Source organism: Microtus pennsylvanicus, chromosome 5 (assembly GCF_037038515.1).
Source record: "Microtus pennsylvanicus isolate mMicPen1 chromosome 5, mMicPen1.hap1, whole genome shotgun sequence".
Classification (NCBI taxonomy): domain Eukaryota; kingdom Metazoa; phylum Chordata; class Mammalia; order Rodentia; family Cricetidae; genus Microtus; species Microtus pennsylvanicus.
Genome location: NC_134583.1, coordinates 29,212,070 through 29,226,364, shown reverse-complemented (window position 1 = coordinate 29,226,364; position 14,295 = coordinate 29,212,070). Strand labels below are relative to the sequence as shown.

At 39.3% G+C, this 14,295-nt stretch overlaps 1 protein-coding gene across 1 annotated transcript in view; it reads left to right on the top strand.

Annotated features, from left to right (window-relative positions):
* The window catches only part of Ube2w (ubiquitin conjugating enzyme E2 W), a 53,314-nt gene extending 39,367 nt beyond the window's left edge, over window positions 1-13,947 (top strand). The window contains exon 6 of the mRNA XM_075971435.1: window positions 7,003-13,947. Within this exon, the coding sequence (XP_075827550.1) occupies window positions 7,003-7,016 (14 nt within the window). The 3' untranslated portion in view covers window positions 7,017-13,947. The remainder of the gene's footprint in view (window positions 1-7,002) is intronic.
* Window positions 13,948-14,295: the final 348 nt, after the last annotated feature.

Here is a 14,295-nt window from a genome sequence, read left to right as displayed (position 1 = left end):
AGGAAATAAGAGTTTAGAACTATAAAAGGGAGACGGAAATTAATCTGTTAATGTAAGAACAGGTGATTAAAGTAGGATTGTAATTACTTAGGCCCTCGTATGTAAGATTTAAAAAATGCATCATACATCAGGAGGTGTCATCTCAGAAAATAGGTAAATGCTTTACATAAGAAATTTACATTTTTATTTGATAAAATATTTCTTGTGGATTAAATATTTTTAAAATGCTTTATAAAAACATGGAATATTAAGTAAGGAGAGAGGATTCTTCTTCATTTAGAAGGCGTTCTAGAGCTGTGTGTGGCAGCACATGCCCGTAGCCCCCACGTTTATAAGGCTAAGGCAGGAGGAGGATGTGCTGTGTTTGGGGAGAGCCTGGGCTGTAGGATGAGATTCTGTCTCAAAATAGAAAAGAAGAAAAAAATATGAAGAAATAAAACATTTATCTATATGAACATTTAAAACATTAAAAGCAAAGGCGATTTATGAAATTATTTAGGAATGAATTATAGACCGGGAATGTTAGTGTTAGAGCCCCTAGCTGCCCTATGTGCGACTCTGAGTTTGAGTCTGAGCCCCAACCCTACCTCAGAAGAATAAATGACAAACAACAGCACAGCGCAGAGTTACAGACTTAAGATTTGTGACATGAATGGAACTCCATAGGCTGAGGCCGTGAGGAGTGGTGCAGCTCTCCACACTGCTGATGACACACGTCACGGTAGTGCAAGTGTCCCCATCTCACACATGTGCATAATGTGTTTTGTTCAATCCACTCCACCCCTTCCCTCCAGCTATTCCCCTGCTCCTCACTTTCTTCTCCCAGCTTTTTGGGATCTCTCTGCCTCCTTGTGATTTTCAATCCACTATGTCCACATAGTGCTGCAGGGTGTGTAGAGTGTAGGGCCGCCCACTAGAGCCGTGGTGTTCAGCCTTCTGATACTCAGACCCTTTAACGCATAACCCTCGTGTTGTGGTGACCCCCACCATAAAAGTATTTTGTTGCTACTTCATAACTAGTTTTGCTACTGTTATGAATCATAATGTAAATATCTGTGTTTTCTGATGGTCTTAGGCAACCCCTGTGAAAGGGTCACTTGCACAGCCAAGGGGTCCCAGCCTGCTGAAAATCACCATACTAGAGCTTAGGTAGCTTTTCAGGGGCTACATCTCTTTAAAATCTGCTGCTTCCTCACCAGGGAGAGTGAGACTTTCAGACCTTTTGTCAGCCATATGGCTCGTCTTGAGCTTGTCCAGGTCTTCACATACTGTCACATACACTGAGTGCTTGTGTACAACACAACAGCACTTTATTATTATTGTCTGTATATGTCATGGCTTCTTTGTGGAGGTCAGGTTTGCACAAGCGCTTCTCCCCAGTGATCCATTGTTCTCACTTACATATAATTCTCTTTAGCCTTGATTTGTTGATTTACAGCAGATCTTTTTATTTTTTAATATGTATTCTTTCCCCGAAGGAACCCTGAATGCCTGTATAATCTTCATGTACCATTCCCCTTTGGGACAAATTTAATGCATATGTAACTTCTATGTGTACTCAAGAAAGGGTCAGTGTTGCTGTTGAGATAGTGGAGCAGGTGTTGTATTGGCCAACTAGGAAGCTGCAGAGCATCTTTGAATTCTTCATCCTTTATGAGACGCTAAAACCTTTCAACAGTTGGACCACCATAGTATCTTTCCCTTTGTGCAGTTCCAGGCAGTACAAACAAACAGCTTAAATTAGTATTATAGTTGAATTGGTGCTGTCTTACCAAAGAGATCATTGTTCTCAGCAAGCATACCCTATTAACTTTGTTGGAACTTTCAGATGTCAGTTTATCTTCTGCCTACTTAGTAGGTTCAATTCCAGAAGCTCTTCACGGACATGCTCTCAGGAAGTACGCATCAACGCTCTGCTCTTTGCCTCTCGCCCTTCCTCCCTCCCTCCCTTTCTTCTCATTGTCTTACCCTGGCGGCCTGGAATTCCCTGTGAAGGCCAGGGTGGCTGTGAACTTGTGGTCGTCCTCTTGCCTCCTGAGTGCTAGGATTACAGGTCTGTGCCACCACATCTGGTTCAAGAAATACATAGTCTTGCTGATGGCTTTTATTTTTCTCTTTATCTCCGAGATGGAGACATCTGTGTTTTTTGGGCTAATCTCGCACTGCTGAGCTCACGAAATCTCCCCTCCTCGCCTTAGCTACAGCTACCATGCCCTACAGACTCCTGTTACTTCTTAGCTGCCTTAGGGTTTCATTGCTGTGATAAAGTACCATGGCCAAAGGCAGCCTGGGAAGGAAAGGGCTTTACACAGCTTTACACATAGATCACAGTTCACTACTGAGGGAAATGAAGGGAGGCGCTCAAGGCAGGAACTGAAGCAGAAGCCAGAGGGACACTGCTTACTGACTTGATCCTCATGGCTTACTTAGCCTGCTTCCTTTTACACATCCAGGACCACTTGCTCAGTGGTGACCCAGCCCACAATGGGCTGGGCCCTCCCTCTTCAATCATTAGTCAAAGAAATTCCCATAAGCCAGTCTCAGGGAGCATTTTCTTATTTGAGGTTCCCACTTCTCAAATGACCCTAACTTGTGTCAGGTTGACAGAAGACTAGTCAGGACATTAGTGTTGTCTAATTCTCAGACCATTTTGATCACATTCACATCCCACTCCTCCCCCTGACTCCTCCCAGATTCACCCCCATCTCTCCATCTTACCCCTCCCAACTTCATGCCTCCCCCACACCTTTTAACGTACTCTACTGAGTCCAATTTGGGATACCCACATCCTCATGGTGAGGCTAGCTTCTGGAGCCTGCTAGACCTGTCAGGGGCCACACTATTAATTAGACAGAGTCTCTCCCATAGAAGCTATCAGTTGTCAATAGTTCCTTAGGTAGGGGTGGGAGTTTCTGAGCATAACGGTAGCTGACTTGATTTGTGCAGATCTGTGCAGACAGCCACAGCCACATCTGCTGTACGCTCATGACAGCATCAGTAGACTCCAGAGTCTACTGCCAACCAGACCCCATTATCCATGGCAAAGGTACAAAGTATAATTTGTGCTATAAAAATCCTACAATACTATAAAAGAATGAACACAAAGTAGGCAACCAGAATCCATTACTAATAGGATTTGTTTCCTGGAATCAGTATTGAAAATATTCATCTTCCATAGGCAGTAATTTTCTTCAAGGGAATACAGAGCCTTCATTGTTGAAGTCCTCATACAGTGATGTGCTCAGGCATGAGGGTAAGTTCACACTTGAGTGTTCACATCAGAGGCCTAGGTTTACAGTCAATGAGTATGTCAGCATAGTATTTAGATAGCATACTTAACAAATGGGTGGGTCTAATACAGGAAGATGAAGAATCTTTTCTTTAGAACTGGGCTGCATTCTGCTTCTGTCCAGCTGAAGCATTCCTTGTAGCACTGTGAAGATTCTAGGAGATGGGAACATAAAGTCTTAGATTATTAGTGTTCAACTTTCTGGGGCTGGGGCTGTAGCTCGTTTAGTAGAATGCTTGCCTAGCGTGTGAGAAGCGCTGAGGTCTGTCCGCAGTATTCTGAATGTGGAAGTGGTGGCACACGCATGTCATCCAGCCTTCAGGAGGTGGAGGCAGATCAGTTCTTTATCTTCTGCGTCTCTAGTTCAAAGCCGATTTGGAATACTTTGAGACCATGCCTCAAAAAAAAAAATCCTCTTTTTCTTCCTACTTTATAGCCTTTGTCCATAGATCACAAATTTACACTAATTGTAAACTTTTTTAAAAAATTTGTTTTACCTTTTTAAAATTTATTTTCTGTAGATGAGTACTCTATCTGCATGTACACCTTTATTTCAGAACAGGGCATCAGATCCTTCTATAGTTGGTTGTGAGCCACCATATGCTTGCTGGGACTTGAACTCAGGACCTCTGGAAGAGCAGCCAGTGCTCTTTAATCACTAAACCATTTCTCCAGTCTTTGTTTTACCTTTTAAGGTTACAAAATAACTAAACCCCGGAATCCAGAACTTGAATGGTTTAACAGTCCCCTAGTCCTCCTCATGGTGACAGTTCAGTTACCTACCTGCTCTAAGATCTCTCTTGAATCCGTTTGTCAAAGGAAAACTAATTCCTTAAACTCTTAGGAGATAAAACTTAACTAAATATTTTTTTCTGTTTTGCTGTTAGCCTTTCACTTCATATTATTTGCGTGTTGATGTTTTTTTTTTTTCTAGTCTTGTGTCCTTAGTGCTATTCGGGGAGATGAGTTTGCAGTGTAGTGACTTTCATCCTTGTGGGACAGATGGGATGCCCCTTCTCTGGTTCTCACGTCTCCATCAGCCAGTGAAGTCAGCTATGGACCTCTGGAGCCAACAGTTTGTGTTGTATTGGAGAATGGGATTTTAGTAGAGGCTTTGGTAGTTCCTTCCAAAGAAGACTGAAATTATCATTATGAGATTTTTTTTCAAGGTATTATATGGCCACAGGTATTTTAGCTGTGAGGTTAAAGACTGTTAATGGTTTTTCACAACTTTCTATATTTCTGTATATTTGTCTTGACCCAAAATAAGTTTTACGCCTTTGTTCCCATGTGTATGTCTGTCTTAATACCTTGTAAATAATCTTTGCATATAATTAAAAATTATGTGCTATATTCCTTGAAGGTATTTTGTTTTCTTGTTTGGTTTCACCTCTTAGTTAGGGAAAGTGGAGTTAGTTTTGGCTCATCCCCATGTTGATGCCAGTTTATTTGCAGACCTTATTACATGTATTTATTGGGGAATTAGAAACTTTTAAGTCCCTGTGAGTCCGGCTATTAGAGATCATTCAGTTCCAGCTTAAGAACTTAGTTCATTTCCACAAAGCTAAGATGTTCAAGGCAGGTAGAACCATATCAGACCTAAATTATTTTAACATTTGATCCAAGATGGAAATTTGGGTATAGAGAATAGCTTTAGGGACTTTATAATCATTTTAGTAGCCCATTCTGCAAAAGTCTACTATGTTGAGAACCTTCCAGAACAAACAACCTTTAATGAAGGTAAATTTGTGCTGCCATCTAAAACATGCGGTATGTCTTTAGAGTTACAAGCCTGTTTCTACTGTACTAAATAGCATGTTTGATTCAGTTTACTTTCTTACCGTATATATTGTTGTCTATATCACTCTAAAGTTTGTCTCAGTGCTGTGGTATATTAGGTAGAATTCAGGGCCACACTGTGACTTAGAGTTTTAAGTCTGATGAGTTGTGGTTTTTGTCTCAATAAAATACTTTATTGAGCTGGCATTCCTATAATCTTATTTACTTCAGGGGTTGTTGTGGGCAGATTGTCAGCTTAAGGCTCTCCTGGACAGTTCAGTAAGAACCCGTCTAAAAAACCCCACTCATTCATACACACCAACAAAGCAAAACAAAAAAAACAATACACATATATACATGCACACACACAAATCCCAAACATGCGCACGTACACACATAAAATACAAATCCCACCCCAATACTAAGAAACAAAACAATCCAAAATCCAAACACACACACACAAAATTAAAACATTGTTTATTTGAGAAACATCTTCATATTTCTGTTTGGTTTACATTCATCACAAACATATGTTCTTCCAGATCTACAGAAATAGGTACTTTGATATACATACAAGATATAAATTCTTCATTTGTTTTTTGTCTTCAGTGTGTTCTTTTTCATTGAAGAGTGTAGTCATGCTAGCTAGCACATGTCTTTCATCTTAGCACTTAGGATCTTGATGCAGGAAGGTGATCTCAAAACCTGCCCTGGCTACTCAGCAAAGTTGAGACCAGCTTGGGCTGTATGAACCCTGTCTCAAAAAATGTCATATTTTGGTGTGTGTGTGTTGTTTATGCTCTCAAGGGTAAGAAAGGGCTCGAATAACGTAAGTTGTGAGCTGCCCAGCATGTGTACTGCGGCTGGAACTGTGGTGCTCTACAGGAGCACTCAGCCTCCACGCCGCCCCTCCAGCCCGTTTGTCCTGTTTTGATAGAAGGTCTCCCTATGTAGCCCAGACTAGCTGCATACTTAAAATCTCTTGGGCTCTTTGTCTATTGTTTTTGCTGGGATTTGGGCCTAGGGCTATATACTTGCTTATTTTTTATTTTTAAATTATTATACTATGCCCAAGGTTAGGAAAGTACTGTGCCACTGACCTATATCACCAAGTCATGATTTATTTTTAAAATCTAATTTATTTTACCATGAATAAAATCCATGAATTCCCCTAACATAACGGTCTCCGTTTGATGTTTATCCGTGGAAATTTTATTATCACTACATAAGTCTTGACATGGAATTATTTGGGAAACATTTGGCCAGTGTAACCGCTTTCACAGCTCTTAGGAGTGTCACTAGCTAGCAGCCTCTTTCTGAAAGGAACTCCTTCTCAAATTCCTCAGATACAGTTTTGTGAAATAAGTCATGGACACTCCAGTTATGTACTATCTAGGTATAATAAGCTGGGGCCACCGGAAGGGATTACAGAACCATTCTTTGGGGTTTTAAATGACCTTGCGCATGTATATATACTTCTTAAAATTAGTGTCCTGAAGGGACATTAACAGCATTGAATGCCTATTGATTGATTTGGAACTTGTATCTTCTTGTTGAAGAGTTGCCTCATAGACTGCAAACACGTGATACATTATTTTGAGTAAAATGGCATGGCTTTAGTATCACTTATAGACAGACTCTTAAGATGTGTTGAAATACATACTGCGTTAGCATAGCAATTTCTTGTTTTAAATTAAACTGATATACCGATCAAATATTTTAAAGTTCTTGCAAACTCTCATTCCTTGAAAGAATAAAGGTTGGTTTGCTTGTCACTATATGATTAAATGCACATTTTTATTTGTAACGATTGAGAGAGGCAAGTCACATCAGCCAGGTTCTTACTACTTGATTTTATTTCTACATGAGATTAACTTGTAAATTACTTACGCATGCTTAACTTTTTAATTATCTTTTTTCTTCTTTTCTTAAAGATGATACTTGTTGATGCCACTGTTATCATCCTCGTAGCAGAAGATAGTCCTACTGAGAAAATGAGCACTTTGATCATTCAGTCTTTGACCTTTAACCTTTGACTGGAAGTGACCTATAGGCAATGAAGACTACTTCCTTTTACTGCATTTTTACTCGTGTGCATTCTGGGCGCATGTTGATCGCTGGCTCAGTCCAGGCAACTGACATGCTTTATTAGTCATACAGTATTAATGCAGGCGTCAGGAAATGTCAAATGTAATTCCATTTTTTATTTTTATTTTTTTAAGCTTTTGGAAAAGTTCCAGGTCCTCATGTATTGTGCAATAACAGTGACTTCCTCGGTGGTCTGGGGACGTTCATTGCCGGCAATGGACGTTGTAACAGGAAGAATTTTCTTAACTCCTGCCACTTGGTGATTAATGCATGATAGGGCCTATGAAATGAATTTATCGGTTATCGTGGGATTAGAAAGGAAGTGAGGGATCCAACATTACATTGAAAGTCAGCCCAACTCTTTATATTTGGATTCTATGCACTGTGATCCTAAGGCTAACAGCATGAAATAACATGCATCTTTACAGGACCGTAAGAAAGATCATTGTGTATTTATTTCATTGTTTATATCTGCTGTCAAATGGTTTTGACATGGGAAGTTTTCAAGGAACATTGGCAGAGAGGTACAATATGTTATCCCTATGGTGAAAATAAATTCATTTGTTGTATATAGTCCTCAATCTCTGAAGTGAAGGTGTGAATAATATAGGGTGTGAATGGTTTAACCAAGGCTTTATTTTGGAAGTAAAAAATTGGCAGTGATGCTTAAATTACTGCCACCCATCATTTGGGCCTGTTTTTTTTTCCCCCCAAGTATATTACACTCTGTTACTTCCTGCTAGCCATCAGCATGAGCCCTACTGCCTAAACACTATTTCATTTATTTATGTTTGGAAATCCATAAACATTTTTGTTTGTAATCTTGTTTCTTTGTTACATTTTAAGTTGTTTGAATGTTACAGTACTTTAATTGAAAGACTTTTGTCAAGTTTTTTTCTTGTAAATTTTCTTTACTTGTATCATCTTGTCCTTCAATCCTGTACCCTAAAATGAGAAATACATTTTTGACAGAGGCTTAATGTTTTAACAAAAGAGTGTGGACATTTTTATTTTAAGATTTTGACAAAAGAACACCATAAAATGATATGTTTGCAGATTTGTCTCACACAACCATACAGGTTTTCTTAGAAGAATTTGTTTTATTTGTTGAAAAGATTTTGCTTACCGCTAGATGAAGTTTTTCTGTCTGTATGTACTTGTCTATCTATCTGTCTATATCTAATCTATAAGACGGTTGTTGGAAAGATTCCATTCTAAGTACCATGTACCATGTAAGTTAATGATGCTACAACTAGGTCTTTTTAAGAAGCAATTAATGTATTTTATAAATTACCTTTTCACATATGCAAGCTCTGTTTCTATGACAATGTCATTTTTACTAATGCCTTACTGTTGCACTCTTCGAATATCCTGCAGTGAATCTATTCATCGATTGGGGCTTAAAAACTAAAGCCAGTTGGCCGAAAGGTCTGACATATGTACCCCCTAAGATCATCCAGCTGATGATTGGGAAAGAATATTTTAAAAATTGTTTTTAATCTCTGTGTGGATGACATTTTGTAGCTTTGTACATGTTGTTAATTAAGGGCATATAATTTTACACTCTAAAAGATAACTGCTGAACTCAGGGGTGGGTAGACTTCAAAAATATGTCTGCTGTAGAAATAACTTGAAAAAAATTAAAATTATGGCCAGCCACCAAATTGTGGAGCCTGTTTATACTGCTAGGTAGCAATGGTCATTTGTTAAAGATGTAATCATTTTCTTCTGTCGACTGCTGTGCATGAGTTCTCCCAGTGATCACTGTTAGTTTTATTAGTTGGCCTATTTAAGACAAAAAATCTTTAAATTCTTAGTTTTCCACTGCTTTTAATATGGAATTATAGTTCTAAATTAGGTGTTCCCATGTTTTATGTCGCTGCTCTAAAATACTAAATAGCTTGATTTTTTTTCAAGGTAGGGCGGGGCAACACGGGGAGCTCTTCTGTGTTTGTAGTCCTCTTACTAAAATCCTCCCATGGGAAGTGACCTGTGATGCTTATTCACCAAAGGAATACACCAGGCCAGGCATTAGCAGTGCAGTAGCGTCAGGTGCCAGCTCGAGTTGTCTTTACGACAGTGTTTTAATATACCTCTGTATGTACAGATCTAGAACACGGATTCAGTGTTTTAATACCTCTGTATGTACAGATCCAGAACACAGACTCAGTGTTTTAATACCTCTGTATATACAGATCTAGAACACAGGCTCAGTGTTTTAATATGCCTCTTTATGTACAGATCTAGAACACAGATTCCGTGTTTTAATACCTCTGTATGTACAGATCTAGAACACAGACTCAGTGTTTTAATATACCTCTGTATGTACAGATCTAGAACACAGATTCCATGTTTTAATATACCCCTGTATGTACAGATCTAGAACACAGGCTCAGTGTTTTATACCTCTGTATGTACAGATCTAGAACACAGATTCAGCGAGATGGCGGAAAGAGTGGAAACCAGACAATTTTAGTTCACTTTTGGTTCCAAGTGAAGAAACAAGGAATATATATCTAAAATATAGGAACATCAACTATTAATAAATAATAATCAGATTAACACTACTCCCTTGAATTTAGGAGTCATTGAAAATTCTTTTACACTTGCATTTAATTGTTTGACATTATTAAAGATGTAAGATGTGTATCTGGGTCATTGTTCAGGTGAGGGAAAATTGTGGCTTCAATAAAACAAATATTTTGCTGTAACATTATTGAAAGAGAACCAGGATTACAAGAAATTTATATGAGGTACCCTGAGTTCATTCCCTCCTCCCTGAATTCCCGTCATTGAGTACTAAGCTGCAACATTATATTTTACACTTAAAGGCTGTGTCTGTCTGTCTCTCTCTCTCCCGCCAACGTTTTAAACACATGTGACCCACGCAGCTCCTTGTTTCTGCAGTTATGAACTTGGTGCCCTTATGAATAAAGACAAATGCTATAGTTTTTATGGAGAAAAGTTATTTTCAGTTTTGTGGGAAAATTTTGTAAAGATGCATTTTGTTGTTCTCTTCAGAAGTCAATATTTACTGCTAAAAACGTATAATGTGTAATTATTCGTGTAGCCAGCGGGAAAGAGCATTTTTCAAGCCCCGGGAGAAAGGGATAGCACTTGTATGTGGTCAGCAGTCCAGCAGGAGAAGGGTGGTGATCCTTGTTACTTCGAGTGGGTGTAGAGGAGTAACTAGGGTGGTTTACTGTTTTCTCCTTCTGACTTTAAATATATGCAAATACACACATATCATTAGTTACCTGCAATGGTTAGTGATTTTTTGAGATTCTAAAACAGATACCTAGTGACTGGTTTGTTCCATTAAAGATAAATTGACAGTAATAGAAGTGATTAGTGATACAACAGTGGCATGTAGGTAAGTTATTTCTGGTAATGGAATCTTTTTAAAAACCCTATTGTTTTTGAGAACTGCAATATTTAAAACTTGTTAAAACTTCCTAGAAGTAGAGTAGAAGAGGAGGTACTGTGTATTCAAAGGTTGGTTTTCTATTTTTTAAAAATAAAAAATTCAGTGTCACTAGGTCTTACCTTTCATACTGCTGCTTATATTGTTCATTTTTATTAGTTTTTTATATATCTTAGTTGAAAGCTTAACATTTATAATTATGTTTAGTTGAATATGCATGTAAATTGGTTTTCAAAAAGTACCTTTCTGAAGATTCATTTTTAGGGCTGAGAGTGTCACTCAGTGGCAGCTGCCCTGGAGAGGCCCTGAGCTCCATTTGCACCATGACAGAGCCCAGCAGTCGGCCCCAGAGCCTGGCAGTCAGCTCTGGTGTGTGTTGTGCCAGGATCTCTAAGGCTTTGGCATAGTTGCGATCTGCGAAGGTGTCTGTTGCAGCAGCTGCTCCAGCCCTTGTTTTCCTTCCAAGGGTTCCCTTTCTGCTACCCTTTTACCCCCTCTGCTCACAGATGCTCAGTGTCTTCCACAATTTACTTTTCTGACTTTGAAGTTAGGTTTTGGTTTTTGTTTTAAGTTAGGGAATCTAGGATGGAATATTGTTAAAATTAAATCTGGAAATTTTAAGAAAAACTACTTTCTATAAATAACATTATTATTTTGGTACCTAACTTCATTTCATCAGCAGGTTGTTAAATATATTAGGTAATTGACAGTAATAAGCTGTGAGCTGTGGTTGAATTTCCCAGTAGTGACATGGAGGGTTTCTACTTGTTTCCTTTTAGATAGGGACTCTCCCAGAGTCTACTGTTTCTCACATTGAGTTGTTTTTACATTTAGATATGGTGTTATTTTCCTGAAATTATTTATGGGTGACTTTTTTTCCCAGCATAAATTATTCATTAACTTTAAAGACAGAATTTTAGACATCATTCTCTTTAGAGGCACAGAGAATCTGAATTTTTCAGACTTAGCTCTCTGCTAGTGCATTGATCTGGTCAGTGAGGTAATAGTAATTCCAGTTCTCAGAGTTGTTGATACTTAACGTTTGGTTTTTCACCTCTGAGTGATTATAAGATTGTCCTAAAAACTTGTTAGTTAAGTCGCGTTGTGCTGCTCTGATTGTGTGAAAGGAAGGCCGGAGTGGACTCAGGTCTCCCGACCCCTGGGCTCTCTAGTGCGCGTGTGAAGAGCTGGCGGTGACAGAGACTTAGTTCTCGCTCTCTTGGCGAGCACACCGCCAGGGTTTTCAGGACTAGCTGATGCAATCATGTAGGTTGTTTTCTCAAAGACAAAGCATACTGAAAACTCTTTCTGGACTTTGTGTGATGCGTAACTTGTCACAGTCCCTGTCTGTAGAAAGACTGAAAACCTCCACTGTCTTAAAGCTTGCAAGAGGACTCTGAAGGCTTTGTGAGATTTGTACCAGATGCCATGAAGATGCAAGTCTCTTCATAATAACAGCAAACTCAAACACATGCAAATTGTCAGGCACACAGTAAAGAATTATCTGAGTGGAACTAATTACCTAATAGCCACGAATTAAGTACGTGTTCAGGTCAAATTGAATTTGTTCATGTTGTTGCTGCCATAATATGTTTGGTTCACAGTATAGATTGTGCATTTGATTAGGAATGGAAGCTCATGCTTGAGGATTTGGGTATATATATTTTATAAATCAAATTACAAAAATATGTAAAGTAACTACTTTTAAATAGAATGTAAATATTAAGACAGACAGATTTGTTATATATTTTTCAATACATGTACCAACCTTTTGTTGAACATAGATTACTTTGTGTGCTTTATGGAACTTAGTAACCTTTAATAATAAAGGCGTTGTCATTGTTCTCCCCACCCCGTATACTTGAATACTAAATTGGATAAGTATAGAGTTCTTTAGAGTTTATAATGTGAAGTTTAATTTGTATAGTGGTTCTCCTATATGAAAGCCTATTTTTTAAAAGATGATGGAAACAAATAGCATCTATCCAGAACGAGTGCGCGGCATGAAGGGCATCCCTAGAGTTGCTTATTCACAGGTGCTCGTTACTCAGTATGGGTACTCTGTGTTTTGGTGAAGCCAGTCCTGGTCAGGTGCTGTGCCTGTGCCTGGAAGATTATCATCTATAATTCAGGACAGCCTGGTAACTTACTAAGCCCTTCTCCCCCACATTTAAAAGGACTGGAGATGTAGCTCAGCACTGTCTCCTGCCTAGCCTCAGCCCCTAATCTTGAAACTGAACAAAGCGTAAATCTTACTGAAGAGTGACAGGGCATACCGGGGATGGTGGCGCACGCCCTCTACCCCAGCACTTAGAAGGCAGAGGCAGGCGGATCTCTGAGTTTGAGATTAGCCTGATCTACATAGTTACAGGACAACCAGGGCTACATAGTGAAACTCTTGTCTTGGGGTGGGGCAAAAACAGTGGCAGGGGAGGGGAAGATTTGGGAATTAGAAATTGAGACCTGGACACTTAGAGTTGCCATGTGTCTAACGTTGCTTAACTTAAGAAGTGTTATGGTTAATAAGGGCACAATATAAAGAATTCCTGGATGCTTTTCTGAGTTACCAACTGTCAGCTAACTAAGATGAGAGATTCTTGAAGCTATAAGAAGAGAGAAGGAAATTAGCAGAAGGGCTGTTGCTGCACATCACTCCAGACAGGCAGGGAGGGATCAGTGAGCTTGAACTAGCTTCTTTTCCCTCAGGAGACCTGCTTGTCTGTGAACACCTTAGTCCTCTGTCAGCACGCTGTTGCAGCCCTAGCCACTCGCGCCATAGATGGCCAGACAGATGCAGCAGCTTGCTTTTACTTTGCCATTCTCCACAATCCTTAAAGTATTTCCTGCTTCCCACGGTAGGTCTGACTTTTCTCCACTAGTTCAGACTGCTATGACTATCTGTACGTCTTTAAAGTCCTTCCGCTGGTAGGCAACCTGCAGTCCAATGAAAACAACCGAGTTGAAAGGTCAGCGCCCTGTGCTTGAATAGGTAAGGACAGAGCCACAGTATTCTACTGCCTGGGTGTTCTGTTTCTGCCTTGGTGGAAATCCCTTGAAGTATTTTTTGATTGCTTATGTTATTTTAAAAAGTATTATTGGATTAATGCAAGGTGCATACATGGGAGAACCAGTGTGCCGTTTTCAGTAAAGAACACCAGAAATTCTTAGGGAAAGGAAAGTAAAACTCCAGGGTAGAAAGTACCTTTCATGTCTACCTCATCTCCGAGGACACTGAAGATGCTATGTGTCACTGGGCAAGAGCCCAGTATGGGTACCTATGTCCTGCATATATTTAACTCAACATGAACAAACTTGGAATCTCTGCTCCTACTCCAATAAAAGCAAATTTCTATCTTTGCTGTTGTAATTTGATGGCAGTGTTTTCTGTTCTGATTACCCAAGAGTCTGACAGTTTACCAAATCCTTTCCCACATTTCTTATCAAGTCTTAGTGAATCCATCTCCCTCTCTCCAGTTCCCTGGTCTTTATGGGTGTCCATCACCTGCCTACACATCCCAGGCTGCTCTTGGCCACTACCAAGCCTCGTTCCGAAGTCGTAGTAACACAAGACTATATATTGCTGATGTTCTTGGATCAAAGGCCCAGAGTCCGCTTTTATTTTTTTTTTTACATTTATCTTTTTTTTCCGTTTATTTATTTATTAAAGATTTCTGTCTCTTCCCGCCACCTCCTCCCGTTTCCCTCCCCCTCCCCC